Raw genomic sequence first — 19,430 nt, 5'->3', positions numbered from 1 at the left:
CTCTTTGTTGTTATGATTTTGTATATCAAATGATACCACTGGAGAGTTTCAATTTAGGCAGCTTCAGTTTGGGGTTACAAGTGAGAGCTCAAAATGGGCAGGGGATAAATACATTATACAGTACAAGAGCAGCACAAATTTTAAATTTACAAAGTTTTAAAAAGTCATCTGATGGTGAGGGGAAAAAAGAAAGTAGCAGCTCTCAGGGTCAAGTTGAAGAAGCAATAAGACTGATTTTTAAAACCCCTATATTACTGTAATGGATAATTACAGGATGTAATGCTGGAATAAGGAATTTCGTTGACCATGAGCTGTGCTCGAAAGAAGAGTCAATGTAATCGCAGCAAGCAGCTCAGCAGTTCATTTTTGACAGGAAAACACAGAAATTGGACCAAAAAATGCCCCAGAGGAAGTTCTATACATTTGTTCAGATGCAGAAAATAGAAGCAAGCAATTTGCACATTAATAAGAAAGTGAACAGAAGTTCTTTCAAGTATATTGCCTCTTATTAGTATTCTGATGCTACTTTGCAAAACACTTACGGCTTTTCATTCAAAGTTATGGATTACCTTCACAGGCAGAATTAAACTTCTCTGGAGCTGTTCCCTGTGCTGTTTAATACATGAACATCAGTAAATGAGTCTGAAAAGTTTTTCAAAATACATTTAAACCACATCAGTCACACTGAATAACGGTCAAAATTAGCAAAATGGAAAACATTAGATATACAAATGGAAGAATCAAAAATCAGAATGATTCTTGTATATTTATTTGTCCTTTTATAAGCAGTGCTAGTACTGATTCTGTGCTCAGTTACACAAAAAAAAACATAACATCCTATCATGAGTTTTAGTCCAAAACGTCCCTACAGATACTGTTTTCATGTTGGACAGAGGATACTACATGTTTCACACTAGAGTAGTGTCATTGATAAATCCCAGGTCACTGATGATCAACTGAATCGCAGAGTATTGCAACCTTAACACCACACATCGTTATGGGACCAAGTAAACCAGATCTTGTATGGATCTATTTGGTTGTCAGTGTCTTTTCATTCAAAACACATTCCATCATCACGGTTGGGTCAGTTGAGAAAAATACCATGTATCTACTCTCACATAGTCTTAAAATAATCCTCTACTATGGTCTTAAACCTACAGACATATTCTGGAACAGTTTGAGACCGCACTTAGTCCGTGTTCAAAAGGCCAGGCCAGATCCTGTACACTATACAGACAAAAGTATGTGATTCTGAGGAATCCAGCAGCTGCAAATATTTTTTTTAAAAAAAGGATTTTGCACACTAACACACAAGTGACAGTATCTAACATACAAGATATCTGAATGCAGCCGATTGTTTTTCATGATGTACACAGCAAAAGCAGAAGAGTTAAATTTCTGGTGTTGGCAAAATTTAGTTAGGAGTAGAGTTTATTAAACTCTTAATAGAGTCAAATATTTTAGGTTTTACTCTCTGGGGACAAATAGCTGGTGTTAGTATGGAGTGTCAGAACGGAGTGTTTGTGAATTAACTCTGTGTCAGTGAATGACATTTTACTCTCTTATTTTAAACATGAACTCCGCACATGGAAATGACTCCTCAGGTGTTAACTCATCAACCCCGCCCCCTCATACATGCCTCGGTAGTAGACTGCTAACGTAGTGATTCTGGGAGCTGCAGATTGAACTTTTCTCCAGCTGAGATGATGTTGTTTGGTAAGTAAATGTGATGAATATGTGTATAACATTATGTTTAACGTTAATGTGCCTCATTAACTCGCACTCTGTATGCTTTGTGAAGACTCAGTACAGCGCTGTAGGCGCTCGCCAAGCTAACGCAAACAATTTACTCGGCTATCCGAAATTTAGTCAATGCTAATTCATGCACAGTTTCACAGTCAATGTAAATATTGGCTCTAACCATTTCACAGATATTTTATTAAGATTAGTGGGCATTAGCTGCAAATTTGATGTGTGTTAGCGTTAGCTAAACCGTGTTAAGTTAGTCTGCCCAGTACCTGTCTAAATAAACGAAAAGCAAGAGTTTTCACCAGCCCGCAATAAAATTGAGATGCCATGGGTTCATATAAGCTTTATTTTTAAGGGGAAATACAGGACATTGGCAAAGCTGGCATAGACTAGTGGCGCTAGCAAGACGATGAACAATTAGCGCTATGTGCTACCGCCCGCCGGTTAAGTTAGCTCCTGTACTGCAGCTACACTGCTCTCCTCTGTTTGTTGTACTACACAAAGTATTATATGCATTCTGTAGCAGATAGTAAACATCGCCAGTGTATGACTGCTGACGTAAAACAACTTCTAGTCTCCTGCTGTTGTCTCGAGTTGAAAACTCAGGGGTCATAGCGTTTTATTGTAGCTGCAGTATTCTGTCACGTTTTTCGTCATTAATACGGTGTTGCAATATTTCCAACGTGTACAGAGAAAAGATATTTTTGTACTACTATTGTGTTTTATGTAGGGTAAAAATTTCCATATTTACAGAAGTTTCTGTTACCACATGAATAACGAAGACTTTATTTATGTCATTTTGGTTTTATCCACTGGTCCTTAGTGAAACCGGCAGAAGTTCTCTTGGTATTTCTTGTGGTAAGAAAACTGATTTGTTAACATGCGATTTTGGTTTACAATGTGCTGCATTGTGAATTATGTAGCGTGCTGACTCCCTGACACACACACACACACACACACACACACACAAGCACACACGTATGTATGTATATGTGTGTGTGTGTGTGTGTATATATATATATATATATAATGATTTATACAGAAAATGCTGGCAAAGGGGCAATACGGAGGAGTCCAGAAGTACATCAAAGTTCCACAGAGAAATGAAAACTGTGATTACCTCCAATTTCTTCATGAGGGTTTGTATACACTGATACACCAAGTTATCAGCATAAATATCGTAAATATTTGAACTGTTCTGAACAATTCTTGCTTTCTGTGTTTTGTCTTCAATAACAAATTCACAAAGGAGAAAAGTGGGACGTAGTATCACGTGCTTCGGGCACTGAAGTCGATGCAGACATATTTGATGAGCTGGTAAAGTCTGGTGTCCTGAACTTCAAGGTTATAAGCTGCCGGTGTCCAGTAGCAGGTAAAGATACTAAAGGCATATGTGTATTAGCTAATGTGCTATGCATCAGTATTACTATTGGTACATGGCTGATATTCCAGGGCTGGTGTATTTTTCCATAATTTTGAGTCATTAAGATATATTAATATTAATTGATTACTTTTAGATGTTTTTGCGAAAGATGCTTATAAATGATTTCATTTGTCATGTTTATTTGTATTCAGCTTTCACTGATTGGTGTGTTGTGGTATTATTTTATTTCTCTGTGGACCATTTTGAAGATCTGGACATTCAAATAACCCTTCAGCATCACCTGCTTCTTCAGTTTTGTCTGATTCAACCGTTATCCTAACATCCACAAGAAAGAGGGACTTGAATGAGCTGGATCGTGATGAAGCAAGCCAGGTGAACCTTAAAAGCTTTCACAGATGTGTTAGATTTTTAAAATTGCTCAATACTGGTTACTGATCTTGATATTAAATTTAATTAAACAAATGTGATTGCTTCATCTGCCTAAAAAAAGTTGCATGGAAAGTTTTTAGTTACAAGTCTTATGCACTATTTTTCTGCCCACTAAAACTCAAACTAAATGCTAAAATTTTCTGGATAGGTATTATTTGGATAAAATTGCTTTTGTATTTCTCCTGATGGTTGAAATTGTGCTAAGGTCCAATGCAAAGGGTGAAGAAACTTTTAGAGTATGCCAAAACTAAATCACTGTCAGATGTAGTGCGTAGATGCATGGTGAACATTCTGGTTGCAGACATGATTCAGTCACATGGGTAAGAATTTCTGGTCTCTTAATTTTAATCTGAAATTGTACTTTGGGCACACATGTTAATTTTTTTTTTTTTTTTTTTTTAAAGAAGGATTCCACCAACTAGTGTGCGGACTAGCTATGCCCTTGGAGTTGTGACTCTTTTTCCATACCTGCAGGATCCATACTCTAAAAATGGATATGTAAGTTCCAAATGCCTACATAAAGTCCAAAACTCTATTTTCATGATTTGGCTAGATTTCTCTATCAATTTAACCTTTTTGGGTGCTTGTGTACATGTCTATTTGTGTTTAAACAGGAACATTACTATGATCCAGTGGCCAATACTGGCTATCTTGCCTGGAGGCTGAAGACTGTTCAACGCAACACCAACGATGAAATGAGACCAACGAGAAAATGAGAGCAACATTTGAGTACAGACAGAAGGTGGTTCATGACAAGGATGCAGCATCTTCGGTCTTGGATGTATTCCCTCGTTTCCTTGACATTCCTGGACTGATGAGGACATTCTGATTTTTAATAGTATGTCAAGAGTTTGAATCGAGGCAACTGGATTCATGGATTTTTTTTCTGAAGACACTTTTCCACTCCTCCGAGAGGCTTCCTCTGTTCTCCTCAGCAGAACTGAGGAAGCATCTTCAGAAAAAAATCCATGAATCCAGTTGCCTCGATTTAAACTCTTGGACATAACATGACCTGGATGAATGACTGCATCCAGAGACATTTTTAGTAGTAGTTCAAATATTTGCTGCTCCTCTCCAAGTTAAATTAACCTGTACATGGGCATTGTGTCTCTGCTTAAAGATTGAACAAGATTTTTCCCTCATGTTTGGCTCATATTTCAAGAACAAAGTCATCACAGAATGCCAGAATCTTCCTTCAAATCTTTAAGTTGAGGAGCTGCTGACAGTCTTTGACCCTGTGACTGAGAATAAATCTGGTAAGTGTGGTTTGTTTTGGTTTGTTTTCTCTCCAGTTGCCACTTGAGTTTTTGTTCTCTTTTAATACACATTTTGTTTCTAAGGATGGGATGGTGATATGTCAGCTATCCTGTTGCCGTTACATCTCCTGCCCCCTACATCATTTAAGTTTGTAAGCACTTAAATTCCATGAAAATGATGAACACAACTAACAGTTGTGTTCACTCATGAGACTTATGCCAATCATAAAAAAGAACAAAGAACAAAAAAACCTTTCAAATAAACTATCAGCTAAAACATATTTTATTCCAAATGATCAATTAAAAACAGCAGCACTCCTACACAGCAAAATCAGCATACCCAATTTCCAGTGATCAGCCAACAACTTCTCACTCCATGTTGCAGGTCCCACCTGTATCCTCCCATAAGGTGGTTGATAAAATTGACATCAATGTGTGGGTCAATTGTTGCACATTTACAAACCTCTGGTCTTTCTGAAAGTACTGTACAAGCAATAGTTTGTTCAATGGAGGAAGTTATTTGTGATGTTCAGAGCCAAGTAAGAGAAACAGTTCTCCGGACATTTTCAAAAAGATCTGCAACATTGGAATATATGAACAGCATGCTTTTGTAATAGGTTGTGCTGTTAATACAATGTATTTTGGTGACCACTTTCATGCATTTTGTGTAGAGGGGAAAAATAATGAACATGATATCATCTGTGTTGATAAGTTGACTTATTTTAGACCCTTTGATAAACAATACTCTAATGACAATGAGGTAGCATACATTGTTCCATACTGTTACATGTTTTAAAACACTGAGAAAGTTAATGTCTAACACTATACACTAAAGTTGAGAAAAACTAACACTGGTTAATGCTGGAAAGTGTTGGATTTTGACTCTTTGAATAGTGAATAGTAACTTGTTTAGAGTATTAAGATACCAACACTTCAAAAAGAGTAAAATTAACTATTTGTGGTGTGGACCCATATACACACTTTAAAAGTGTTGGAATTAACTCTGATAGAGTTGATTTGGGTATGCTGATTTTGCTGTGTAGGAGTGCTGCTGTTTTTAATTGATCATTTGGAATAAAATATGTTTTAGCTGATAGTTTATTTGAAGGGTTTTTTGTTCTTTGTTCTTCTGCAGCGTGCCAAGGAACTGGTGCCTGAAAAATATGAACACTTTTATGATTTGCATAAGTCTCATGAGTGACCTTAAAAACCTTTAGCCTGGTAGTAAAAATTTACAACATACTGTTAGTTGTGTTCATCATTTTCATGGAATTTAAGTGCTTATAAACTTAAATGATGGCCATCAAAAGATTCTAATATCTCAGTAATTAATTAACTTTTCATCAACTGTTTTTTTTTTTTAGTCTTTCATGAGAAACAGTAAGATTTACAACAATAATACACAATAAAATTCAGTGTTGTGCCTGAATGCGTTCAATGAACGATCGTCCATGAACTCGTTCATATTTTGGGCGAACTTGAACAGAACGTACTGTATTTCCGGTTGATGAACGTTATTGTGAACGCGTTCATTCTGGCGTTTGTGAACAGCGCTCTCTCATAGTATAGCCTCGTTCAACAGTGTGCCAGATTTCCATGGAGCCTTCCAGGCGAAAACCCACGCTAAACACACTGTAAACAGCCCTTAATATGCAGCGTAAAAACCACCCAATCTGGCAACAGCTGTCATACCTGTCGCGCTAACAAATACGTCATCAAAATACGGAACATGGACGAAGGCAGCGCTAGCTCGGACCGTTTAGACGGCGTTTCATACAAAGATGGATCTGACGCATATTTTCACTGTTAAACTGATAAAATAATTGCTGCCTGTGGTTCTTTATGGCCTACGTATATAATTTTGACGAATAATAGTTCGCAGCAGCGTATTGAAGAAAAAAAGAACTGAACTAGTTCATTTTTGGAACCTTGAACCTTAGTTCAATGTTTTGAATTATGAACTGAACTGGTTCATTTTGAAATTTGTGAACTGAACTTTGAACTGGTTCATGTGGAAAGTGAACTTTCCAACATTGATAAAACTATCACCTGGGGATCTCCTCTGTCCACTGGTATCCTCATGAAATTAAACTGATGCTTTTTAGACTCACAGTTCATTTCCTTGGGGAAAGAAATAAAAAAAAAAAATCAACTTGACAGTACATGAAATTATTTCTTCTCAACCAAGAGTCCCCATGTATTTTAAAGAATCGGAGCATTCCTGCTTAGAAAACCAGTCTTAGTTCACTAAAATAAACACACTTAGTCTTGGTTAATTTTGGAAAATGTACACAACTTGCTATAGCTAAATCTGGGCTCACTCTGCGTGTGAGAGGGCAGCTTCACAATAGCCCCTTCATAGGTTTTGTGGTCTTTAGAATCAACCAGAGTGAGTGAACGGTGCCACCTGCTGGGTAATCTTCAAATATAATACTAGAATCAGAATTTCTTCAATGTGCAAATTCCCATTTGATACTGCGCAACAGTATCAGTTTAACCATTATTATGTGGCAAACCTACATATGCAATGAGCCATTAAAGAGAAGGAAAAAAAGCAAGGACAAAGTTAAGTTCCTCTTTACTTTGTTCTTTATTACACATTAAATAGGAGTGGTGAGATTCATGGCAAAAAATAGACTCATCTGAGATCAGATCACCACTCTACACTGCCCACAACAGGTGTGTTGTAAAGTGGTCATTCATTCACTTCCCTAGACCTGGACCCAGTCACACTCTCTAGTCACATACACAGAGCGGAGTGAAACTCCATTAAAGCAACATTCATTAAGACACACCAACGAAATGAAGCACAATTTACAAAATATGCACCTTTCAGTATCACAACTATACAAAGGTTGTTAAAATATGATCCAGGTATAAATGATACATTTCAGAAATCAGCTGTTGGCACACAATAAAGTAAGAGGAACATTTCAGAAAAAAACTACTTTCGAGACATTATTGTTAACAAGAGGGTTCCATAATTAAAATTGCATTAACAGTTATTATCTACTTCATGAAAAAAAGAGGTAATAATAAACTGGGTCAAAATTCATCAATCCTGAAATCAAAATGTATCATGTCTGAATTTTCTGTCATTAATGTCGCTCCCCTAAAACAGCATTTTGTGTATTTCTGGAGCACACACAGGACAAAGTAAATGTTGTCTCGGCTCTTTCTACCATCTAAATGTAGCACCTAATGCAAACATGAAAAGGCAAATAAAAATCTTCAGGGGAACAGCTTGTCAGTACAATGGAAAAGGTGAAATATGGGCCAACCTGGGACAGAAACTAGGTCTTTTTAATATAAATTCAGACAATTTTCTCTAAAACCAATTTTCTGGCAAATTATTGCCTCATTTACAAACATCAGTTCCAGTTACATCACCACGATAGACAAGCTTTAAGAGGGAAGATGGCAAATTATTCTGCTGGGCAATCATTGAAAAGGCAGCCCACCAAACAATATTTAAGTAAATTAATCCGAAAACCTCTTTCAAAAGCTCCATAAAGAGGAAGAATCCGAAAATCCATTTGGACAATGTTTTGAACAACCTCTGTGACACCACACCACGCTTAAAAGATGCACTCTGCCTTCAAGCCAGTCACAAGCAAACGAATCAACAGCTTAGGAAAATGTGCAAAGGGGTGACACGTCTACGGCCAGCTACTGGAGCATCACAAACCCTCAGATTTAAAACAAACACTGAATAATGATCTGATTAAGGGTCCTCATACTGCTTACACGTGAACACCTCAATCAGGAGGATGTTGACAGGAGAACTCTGATTTGTAACAAAAAGGAATGAAATGATTATTGCCAGGATGGCTGAAAACAAATCCTGCAGTGAAGGAAACGTGACCAGGAATGTCAAACAAGCTGTCTGACATACGACTGAGAAATTTAATCCTTGCAACATAAAAATGCCAACACAAAAACTGGCTGCTAGTCCCGTTTTATTATCGCAAAACGGGGAAAAAAAAAAAATCTGTATCTCTGAATGCGTCATTAATCAAGAAAGGGTTGAAGAGTTTTTTTTTTCCTTTCCTCACAAAAGCAAGTGCAGCTTACTCTACATGAACTGTGAAAAATAGACTGGATGATGTCCACTTAGTTGAGAGCTCCCAGCTGCTGCCTCTGTTAAATGTATCAGCCAGAGGCAGTTTGCAATACCCATGTCAACAAGGACACAACGCATGCAGAAAGAACAAAACAAAAACAAACAAAAAAACAAATGTCATGTAGGCAAGAAATCACTCCCCACACAGTACGAAGCACTGACAAATGAATTAATAGCTAATTAGGGTGTTAACATTTGGAGAAGAGTAGGAGTTTGCATGCATACTTGTATCAGTGGCATAACTAAGTCATACCCAGAGGTCATTAGAGATGGTGAGGATATTACACAGTGGCAGGGACATTTGCATCTCATCTGGCTGAATGTTGATCCTTTCGTTGTATCTGTACTCTTCACAAGAAATCTGGGGGAAAATTCTTTGGCATCCCATACTCAAAAAGGCCATTACAGATCTTTTGCAGGACATGACCTTTTAAGCAAAGTGGGGGGAAGAAAAACTTGTTAATGAATAATTTATCAGCACGAGTTGTGATGTAATCACCTCACAACTCTGCAGTTATAGAAAATTATCCAAATCAACATCATCATCCTATCAAATCACATTGGACAAATGCATGTGGGCAACTGGCACTAGACAGAAAATAAAGCTTATTGGTGTCAAAGTAGCAAATAACAGAAAGGCAGAAAATTCAGGTCAGGTTTAGTATTCACTATGGTGGGTATTGAGAAAGAGGCTAATAATTTAGTGTAATGTACAAAATGTATTACTTTAACTGTTCAACATAGTTCTTTTTTTTTCTTTTAGTCTGTCTTGAAAAGGGGTGATTATTCACATAAGTGTACACTTTGTCTTGGACTTCTTTTTCTTCTTTTTGCCCTCCTTGCTCATCTTCTCCTTATGCTTTCGGATTTCTCGCACTAATGTATAAAAGGCATCATCAACGCCCTGGAAAAAATAAAAAAATGCATCATTAGAGTTACACGTTATTTTCATACCAGAAGAGCAACAATCTTCATGCAAATATTATACAACATGACAAAATGTAAAAGATTGACAGTGTTCTCTGATGACAAATTCTAAAGGCTAGTCCAATCAGCACTCCAATCTTAAACATCAAACTAATCTGTAACCTTGTTTTTTTCCACCACCAAAGACACAAAATTCAACATATTTCTATGGCTTTAAAATTATTTTCCCTCCCATTCAAAAGAAAAGAAAGAATTAAATTTTAATTAAATTTCAATCTCCAAAAAACAACCTTGATCAACTAATATTCTGTCAAGTGGACATCAGCACATCAGGGTGCACATACAATACATAAAAGCAACAAAGGGACGCAGTGGAAAAAAAAAAAGAAAAAGAAAAGTGACAAACAGGCCATAGTTCAGACCATGTGAGACACAGCCGAATACAGTACAGTTCACACAGAATGGTATGTCATCTATTTCTGAGTTAACGTCAGCAGTGTTCCCACTGACAACAACACAGACAGTAGCTGCAGTTACATGAGCCAATTTCTTTTCCCTCCAAATGAAATGAATCCAAATTTACGACTCTTAAATAAAATGACAGAACAAGTTGTCCTGTTTATATTTGCTGGGTCTATGAGCACTCCGCCAACACAAGCAAACTGTTAAAAAAAAAGATGGGCTTGCATCAAGCACTTGGCACACATACCAGTTTACTGCTGTGGGTCTGCACTCAAGCAACAGTTTTAGAAAAATATTCCTCTAAAGGAGTTATTGAACAGAAGGCAAACCTTCTGTTTATCTCCCTAAAACTAATAAACATGAGCTACTTGAAGATGGTTCCCATGGGGAAAGCTGCAACACTTTGAAAATTTCTTATGCAACAAATAAAAAAAAGGACAGACATGTCTTCTTCAGGTTAAAAGCGTTAAGACAAGAGGTAAAGTATGTTGTTTTGAAATTTTTTGAAGTAATCTGAAATAGAAGTTATATTAAAAAAAGCTTTAAACCATCACTTTTATTATACATATATTTTTCCTTTAAATGTATTCTGACTGAGGTGTTTAAATGGGGCTTCTGTAGTCTTGCTGAGGTCTTATTCTTATTATTAGTGAATAAACACGCTGCATGTAAATGCAGCTTGTGTCCACTGATGAAGTACATTAGTATTGGAACTGTTTGTGTAGAGCAATAAATGTAAGAACGATTCTGCAAGGAGCTGCAGAGTAAAGAGCCTCAGGTCACTTTAGACTTGTGACAAAGGCAGCAGAAAAGGAAAGAATAAAGACTAAAAGGAATATGTGACCACGAGAAAAACTCTCACCCACAGACACACAATTTTGTCCACAATATCTGCCAGTTTCTCAGACCACATCCTCCTTTGGAAACATTTCAGCACATGATTTGCTCCCAGATTCACCAATAAAGCTCCTTTAATCACACACATTGGCTCACCGGCCCATAACCCTTTCTTTCATGATGATTTCAGCAGATTAGGACGCTTTCACACTGGTACCCGAATCTGGGAACGATTCGCCTGGAAATTTGATAATATGAACGCTTAATCTGAACATGAGCACAGACCAAGAATCCTTTACCAAGTCAACCAGAAGGAGGAGATCTGACTGGCTCAAGATGTAGTACGACTGAACACAATCTTCTCCCTACAGTAAGACGTGTGCTTTCAGTGGCTTTTTTTGGTATTTGTCAAACAAAAGAGGAAAGATAAAATACCTCAATGGTGCACGAGCATAAAATAACAACCCCACCTCCCTGTAGTAGGAAGGTGCTTTTGTTTACATTTTTTAGTCAGTTCAGATGATTGTTGCTTGTACATCACTTTCTTTTCATCTTGTACACATCTTTAAAAAAACAAAACAAAAAAAAAAACAGTCATCTTTTCCTTGTGGAAATGAGAGTAAATGCCTGCACGTTGATGAAGAAAGACTGTATGCATCTACAAAAGTAGGCAATTGGGAAAGCAGGCAAGAGGAATCAGTGGAAGGGGGAACAAATGAAGTCACGTTCTGACTCATAAACAAACCCAGTGTGAAAACGGCCTTAGACAATAATCATCCATGATACACAGAGACACTGGAAGGAAGGAAGAAATCATCAGCTGTTTCAGCCTCATGTTAGAGCTTCACCACAGCCCAAGTAGAAACCAGCAGGTTAACTTTGAGAACCCATAAAGCACCAGCTCTCATTGCGTGTTCTCCCATTCTCTCTACAACCCCCACTAATATACACACACACACACACACACACACACACAGAGCTGGTGGCGCACGGTTGCATACACTTACCCCTTTCACATCACAACACACTTTTTAAGCTTGACACACCGCGGAGTCTTTTCTTCCTTGCTGAGCTTATTGAGCCGGTACTGCCTGATCTCCCGTACCAGAGTGTAAAAGGCATCTTCCACCCTCTGCAGTATAAGACACAACTTCCCTCAATGTTGAGGAATACAGGAGGACATGCTGTGTGGGTGCATGTGTTACAGCTTACAGAAGGAACGAAGAAAGGCTGATGTTTTGAGGCGGGTCTGCCTGCAATTTCAATTTCTACATGAACTGATACTCCACCCAAAATGTGTCTTTTAAAACCCAACACTCACCTACTGCAGGTTTGAAAACTTTCACTCTTTCTGTTCTCTCAATGAAAAGGGGCTGAATTCAAACGGTGACAAGTTTTCATGGCAGAAAACAAAAGCATCGAAACATCCCAAAGAGAAAAAAATCCAACTGGGCAGGTTCCAAAAAGTCATCGTTTCTGTGTTATGCTTTTCCTGTCTGTGAAGCTTTGATAAAAGCAGCGTATTTAGCTGTACACATGGACAGTGAAGAGGTGGATTAGGCTGGATGAGCGATTTGAGAATTTCGATGTCCAATTTTCATGGTTGGAATCCATTTAAACTGAACAGCAACACACTAAAGGCCTTTTCAGTCTACAGCATCATTATAAATATTCGGGTGGAGTATCACCTTAAATGCACAGCCTAATGTAAAACCGAAGTGCATGTATTTGAGCATACTTGATTGTCCATTTTACTTCTTGCAGGATATTTCCCAGAGAAATCAGGTGAAAATCACTGAGATTTGAAAAACACCGGTTGGCTTTGAATCCAAGTGACAGTTGCTGCTAATTCAACAGCGGCAGCACAGTGTGGACAGTGAATTATTGGTACACTCAGGTGGGAGTGGGTGAACAGAGCTGTAGCAATCAATGTGTCATTAATCCCCCTCGCGCCCCCTCACCAGAAGGAGCCGTGATTCACCCCAGGTCAGAGAGACCAGGAAAGGATGTGTTAACAGATCACTGCTCCAGCCATCTATGGCCATGCTCATAACTAACACACACACACACACACACATACACACACACATTTGATGCGACAAATCTTCCAACACCCAGTCACAGTAGCCAAAATCATTAACCCCCAGAAGTAATTACTGACAGTTTGTCCTTTCATGCAGACTCCTTGACACACATTTACTGATTTGCTGATTATTTATAATGCAGGATCCTTTGCAGATGGCCCTAATGATGATATAATTTCACATATCCACGACAAAGTAGCATGCAGCAATTAGATTATCACCCATAAATAAAAAAAAATTCAATTAACCAGACGATTTGACGATCCTCAACACATTGCCCGAGACATTTCCAAGCAACATTTTTATAAACAAGACCATTAGAGTCACTGAACTGTGACACAAATCAAAAGCACCACATCCTCAAGAATTTAATGTTTTCTGATTATCCAAATTCAAAAGATTATCAAGACTTTGCAGGGGCAGTTTTCAAAATTACTTAAGAGCTTAATCTCTCTGTAATAATAAAAACTGCTTTCGAAGTGAAAATTTATAGAAAGACTGCTGTGTCCAACAAGCCAATACCCCCTGAGTCCCCATGCAACTTCTCACCATTCAACATGCTTTGCAGACTAGCAGCGGAATACTCCGGCAGTTCAGTGACAGACTGACAAGTTAAAGTGTTTGAGTCTCGAGGGCGTGGCTGCCTTTGGCTGAACTCTCACCTGTCTGGTTTTGGCTGAGGTCTCAATAAAGGGAATGCCGTAGCTGCGTGCTAAGTCCTGAGCCTGCTTGGTGTCCACTGTCCTGGACGGGAGGTCACACTTGTTCCCCACCAACACCATAGGGACGTCCTCCGAGTCCTTCACCCGCTTAATCTGCTCTCTGGACAATGACAGACACAACAGAAACATTATTTGATTCTAATCCAACTGAGATAATACAATTTCATGTTATGTCACAAAGTTTTCATCTATAGAGAAATCCAGAGAACCTAGAATAAGGTTATTGGGTCTTTACTGTCTTTTTAATCAATGATGCAACCGACAGAGCATTTATGCATGCACATTGCAACTATAGCAGATTTTTCTCTCTGTTTAAATTCTGATTTTTGTATTGTATCTTTGATTTTGGTAAAACTTGAATATGAAAACCTACAACACACCCATAAGAGAATTTTGTCACAATAAAATCATATGCAGATGGAACGCTAATTAATTATCCCAGAGCTTTACATCACCTTGATTTTTTTCTAAACTGTGCATATCAAAAGGTCACCTTCACATCTCAGAAGGGCTGGGTCACTATTCCATGTATTTTCCCCTTCTTTTGGCACCTTAATTGGACACTGAGATGACATAGTTTACACCATGGACCCTTAGGTCACTGGGACACCCTGAAATATTATGCCTTTTAATTGTGATTAATACACTGTCTTCATACTACTTCCCAACACCCCAGACCTTTGTGGTGCTTTCCCATAAGCCCTTTAGGCCATGCAGAGTCAAACCATACTGTGCTGAGCCTTGCCCAAGGTGGACCTAATCCAGAAGGGGGCCAAAGTGTGCCTGGCACCTGCAGGTGACCTGTGGTGACATGATCTCAATGTGTCCTGCTCTCAGTCCTTTTGCAGCTGCTAGATGAATTTCTGTTGTTTGACATTAAGCTTCTCTCCTGCATTCCAGTTTGTACTCTAAGATGTCTGCTATGTTTTATAGCCTCATCTTGTTTATTTTCTGCTGCAGGCGTCCTGTTACTGCTACTGAAAACTAACATTTCCAGATTTTGCTACTTCATAATAAAAACCTCTAAAAACCCTTAACAGGGAACTTTTATTGTGAAGAATGTATCAGAAATGAAGGATGTTTCACACCGAATTAGCAAAGATTTATTAGTGGTTATTTTTCAATAATGCTCCAGGGTGGAAGAGTATGAGCAGGAACAGCCACAGTTTAGATAAGGAGCTGCAGCACGTCAAGTTAAAGGCACACTTTCAAGTGGGTAGCCCTGCTGTAATGGAAATGCAAATCTCTGCCATGCTGGGCTGGGCTGGGCTGCCCGCCAAACCAGCACACGGGTATGGACAAGCCGCTCGTCTCTCAGCTCACCTATAGTGGTGAATGTCCTCGAAGGACTTGGTGTTGTTGATGGCAAAGACACAGAGGAAGCCCTCTCCTGTCCTCATGTACTGATCCCTCATGGCGCTGTACTCTTCCTGACCTGCAGTATCCAGGATGTCCAGCAGACATGTCTCTCCATCAATCACTACCTGCTTTCTGTAGGAATCCTGGAGGAGAAAAGGGTCAGAGACGATCAAAACTGTGGGATTACATGGGCTAAGCACTCCAATAACAGCTTAATAAAAACAATTAAAATTTGGTTGTAGATGGAACAATTTTAGAATTATTAGTTTTTTATACTTACAGGTATTATAACTGAGCTTTAAACATCTATGGTACAACAGAGTGGAGCAATTTTTGCAGGGTTCTCTGAGATTTCATTAAAACAGACATGTTTATGATGCTTCATCATGATATGACTGGATTGACATGGTGTTGCTGAAAGAAGTCACAGGACTTCATTTAATTATTGCCCTACTCTAGCTGCCGTAGGGCACTCAAATTATAATAGAGGTCCCAGTTTCCACTGTCATATCACTCCAGTTTTTCATCACACTGATGGCCACACTTGACTGATCCAACACCATCCAACAATAATTACAGTCTGATCCAGCCAGCAGCTATTGCTTCAGATGTTATCTAGTATTCAAATAATATTTAGTGGAGCTCTAACCTGCAACAGCACATCGATAATTGACTGATATCAGAGTGCAACTGTGTTCACTCAGCATAGGTCGGCCCTCTGAGAAAAGCAGGCAGGCAGACATGCATGGAAAGTTATTAAAAACCTGTTTGGTGTCTTTTTAAGTCTTAAACCAGAAGAACCTGCTGCAGCTCCCTTTTTAGAAGAGTTTCTCCTTGTTCTGCTCCCATAACAAAATATACACACACACACAAAACCATGGACACGGTCACACACTTTCACACATGCTGTAAATGTACATGCACGAAGACATTTTTTTTCTTTTACCTCAATGGTGGGGTCATATTCATCCACAAAGTGATTCTGGATGAGCTGAATAGTAAGTGCGCTCTTGCCAACGCCACCAGCTCCCACCACTACCAGCTTATATTCTGTCATGATTCACCTGTGAGAGCAAAAGGGAAAAAAGCAAATTATATTCCAGATATTTCCACAGACGGTCATCTGGCACAGCATCAAAGCTCTGAAACACTACTTTGAACACAAAGTGTTGCTTAAAACTATCTTGTCAGCTATCTGCTGTTGCTGCTCTTAATTTCTGGCTGAAAAGCTGTCACTTTGCTGGGAAATCTGAATCCTTCAGTAAGTAATTCATACAGCCGAATGTCAAAAAAGCACCGCACCTATTCTTTTAATAACACTGCTGATTCACAGGAAAATTTGATTTCATACCACTGCGTTTATTTTGCTTTTAATTTTTTGAAAAATGCTCATTTTAGTATTCAATGAGAAACTTGCAGAGGAAACTACAATCACCACAGACACATTCAGTCTGTGGTGATTGTAGTGATAGTGCACCTGCAAAAGATTATTTAAGTTACTTTATTAATCCCAAGATAGGAAATTACTTCTCTGCATTTAACCCATCACTGATTGAAAAACACACACATGCAACATGTAGTGAAACACACAGGAGCAGTGGGCTGCATCAAGCGCCCGGAGAGCATATATTGGGGGTTAAGTGCCTTGCTCAAGGGCACACCAGCCAGCTAATGGGGGGGGGGGCATTATCACTCCACCACTCAAATTTTTCCTGCCCATCCGGTGGGGGAGTCGAACTAGCAACCTTCCGATCACAAGCTGCTTCCCCAACCTCTAGGCTACGGCTGCCCCCAAAATGTGTGCAAATATGTGTAAATGAGGGAGAATAAACACTATAAAACTGGTGCTGAATTCAGGAAATGTTGGCATAACAGGTCATTATCAGCCCTGAAATATAAATCAAAAGTTGATGAATCCCTATTTAAAATATATTCAATTAAAATGGTTTGTGATACAAAATAACAGGTTTCATATCACAAATAATCAGAAACTGAAGAAGAAAAAAAACCTTATTGTGACTAGCTAATCAAAAGTCTAAATCTAGCAACACATTCAGTGGTGTTTTCTGAAAAGGTGCCACACAACAGAAACTATCCCCAGGCAGAAATCTATGACATTACATTAAGGCTCCAAAATTGACAAGCAGCTGGGAGGCTCTCTGCCGCCTGTCTGCTTTGTGGAGGAGCACCCATCAATAGTGTCAGCTGGCCTTTTCAGAAGTTACAGTACATACTGCTCACAGCTCTGCACAGCCTGCAGTCAGGGAGGAGCGCCACTGAATATCATTGCCTTTTCTAGACAAACAAAAACGAGAATGTGGTCCGATGGGTATTCGGCCAACAAAGGTAAACTTCTGCTAAGCTGGTTAGTATTCTTAACTGAAATCACCAGCCGCATGTTGTAAATGTCATGCCCAACACAGTCTGCGGCTTGCACATATTACAATAATGCTGACCCATCTGTTAGGTAATAATCTTATCTTTACCTGCGCAGATAAGACTACTGACAATGTCACAAGCCATTCCAGTAACACTTGAAAGTTGTCTGCCACATGTCTGCCACGCATCACTTCTCATCTTATTTGGCAGTGAAAGTGCCTTTGAATGATTGAATGCTGTACTTGTACAGCTGGCTATCCAGCAAAGGCGCAATGGAGGGATACAGTTTATTTATGGATCAATAATGAGTCTCAGCCTCATTTATGTTTTAGCCAGGTTAAAAAAAAACAAACTATCGACATATTCATAGTGTATAATTCAGTGTGTTGCCTCAGACTGTGCATGAGCTATCCTGCAGCATTTAAATGGAACAATAATTTCTCGAAAATATGACTATGCCGGTCCTGGCCATTGTTTGTCTTATGTTGACATCATCCAGAGCGCATTATGTACTTAACTTTTATTTACTACATGAAAATATTGAAAACAAGATTATTTAATTTTTCACACCAGGAGAATCGCCAGCACGGTGAGGACTAATGGATAAGGCCATTGATTAGCTGCCATATACATATTAGGCTACTTTGTAATAGTTCGTCACTTATGGGAAATCGTCGAGGTTCAAGCGGGTCTCTACACCTTTCAATTAAAGTCCCTACAATGTGTTCAAACAGACAAAAACACCCAGAACAGGCTTAAAAATCGAGAGGAATTCCATTTAAATGCACTGCTGTGTGCCCGCAGGGTTGCCAGATTGGTTGTGTGAAAACCTCTCAGCGCTGTTTAAATAACTAGGCTGCCGTGCTGTTAGCTAGCTTAGCTTGGCTCGCCCACAACCTCAAAAGTAAGCTAAATTTAACTAGCCTCTATGTGCGAACCCAACCCAGGCTAAAGTAATTCATTAATGAAGCGTTGTCTAAACCGTGTGCCCGGACAAACTCGGTATCATTCATTCAAAGGGGAAGGGTGCAGATATTGAAGCCGCCATTGACAGACTAGCCCAGAGGTCTGCAATGCAGGGCCAGACGTTAGGTTAACAATTGGGCGTAGTTTGTACTCACAACGAAAATGAATATTTCCACTACAGTGATAATGTTCTGTGGTTACACGGGGAATACACTGGCCTACCTACCACACTAGCAGTACAACACTGAAACAAACCTCAAAGCGACACACATGTATGAATCTTATCCATTTGTTTTACCTTTTAGCGAGTGGAGTTCCGCGTCCGAAGTAGCGACCAAATAAGTCAAGCTGATAATCCTCCCGTTTCACACGATCTCTGCATTTCCTATTTCACACCGAAACGCCTGCATTTACGTCGGTCTACCTCGTTTTCCAGAAGCAAGCGGGAACATGCATGAAGTGGGCAAATTAATCGATTGAACTTTCCATTTGATCCAGCGTCCGGCCTAGCTGCTCAGGTTGGCCTCCTTTAAGCGAATATGGGCGGATACCGGGGAGCACTTTACCCAGAAAGCATAGCTGGGGATTTCAACCGGTTTTGGGCATATCACTAGACTCTGTGTCGCAATGTGGGTAGAAATACGTTTTTATTTTATTTTTTTGTCTTCTGTAAATGTATTATGGGCGTTTTAATTCAGAATTGTATATTTATATAAACGCCAATTGCCGCTGTCAGTAACGTAGCCACAACTT

At 39.0% G+C, this 19,430-nt stretch overlaps 1 protein-coding gene and 1 long non-coding RNA gene across 4 annotated transcripts; one reads left to right on the top strand and one right to left on the bottom strand.

Moving 5' to 3' along the window:
• The first annotated feature begins 1,590 nt into the window (after positions 1-1,590).
• LOC124062571 lies at positions 1,591-4,975 on the top strand. Of its 2 annotated transcripts, none has more exons than XR_006843943.1 (6): positions 1,591-1,716; positions 2,792-2,888; positions 2,999-3,121; positions 3,382-3,505; positions 3,967-4,060; positions 4,177-4,975. It is a non-coding gene; the product is annotated as an uncharacterized LOC124062571 (long non-coding RNA). The 2 variants fall into 2 exon arrangements; XR_006843944.1 differs by lacking the exon at positions 1,591-1,716 and adding an exon at positions 2,559-2,607.
• A 2,414-nt stretch (positions 4,976-7,389) lies between these two features.
• kras (v-Ki-ras2 Kirsten rat sarcoma viral oncogene homolog) lies at positions 7,390-19,300 on the bottom strand. Of its 2 annotated transcripts, none has more exons than XM_046394040.1 (5): positions 18,976-19,257; positions 16,279-16,396; positions 15,297-15,475; positions 13,914-14,073; positions 7,390-9,845 (listed from the first exon to the last, which is right to left on the bottom strand). In XM_046394040.1, the coding sequence occupies exons 2-5, from the start codon at positions 16,387-16,389 to the stop codon at positions 9,729-9,731; spliced, it is 567 nt and encodes a 188-aa protein (XP_046249996.1). In that variant the 5' UTR covers positions 16,390-16,396; positions 18,976-19,257; the 3' UTR covers positions 7,390-9,728. The 2 variants fall into 2 exon arrangements, with proteins under 2 accessions (XP_046249996.1, XP_046249995.1); XM_046394039.1 differs by lacking the exon at positions 7,390-9,845 and adding an exon at positions 12,175-12,299 and having other exon boundaries at positions 18,976-19,300.
• Positions 19,301-19,430: the final 130 nt, after the last annotated feature.

This window comes from Scatophagus argus, chromosome 7, assembly GCF_020382885.2.
Source record: "Scatophagus argus isolate fScaArg1 chromosome 7, fScaArg1.pri, whole genome shotgun sequence".
In the NCBI taxonomy this organism is placed as follows: domain Eukaryota; kingdom Metazoa; phylum Chordata; class Actinopteri; family Scatophagidae; genus Scatophagus; species Scatophagus argus.
Note: the sequence above shows the minus strand (reverse complement) of the source record. Positions and strands in the feature narration are given on the sequence as shown.

Bases quoted from the DNA above. Each gene is read 5' to 3' on its own strand.
- kras (XM_046394039.1), bottom strand. From the start codon at position 16,389: ATGACAGAATATAAGCTGGTAGTGGTGGGAGCTGGTGGCGTTGGCAAG. The intron at 14,074-15,296 runs GTGAGCTGAGAG...GTCATTGTCCAG, and splicing joins GAGGACATTCACCACTATAG to AGAGCAGATTAAGCGGGTGA. The intron at 12,300-13,913 runs GTGAGAGTTCAG...CTTATACTGCAG, and splicing joins CCTCAGCCAAAACCAGACAG to AGGGTGGAAGATGCCTTTTA.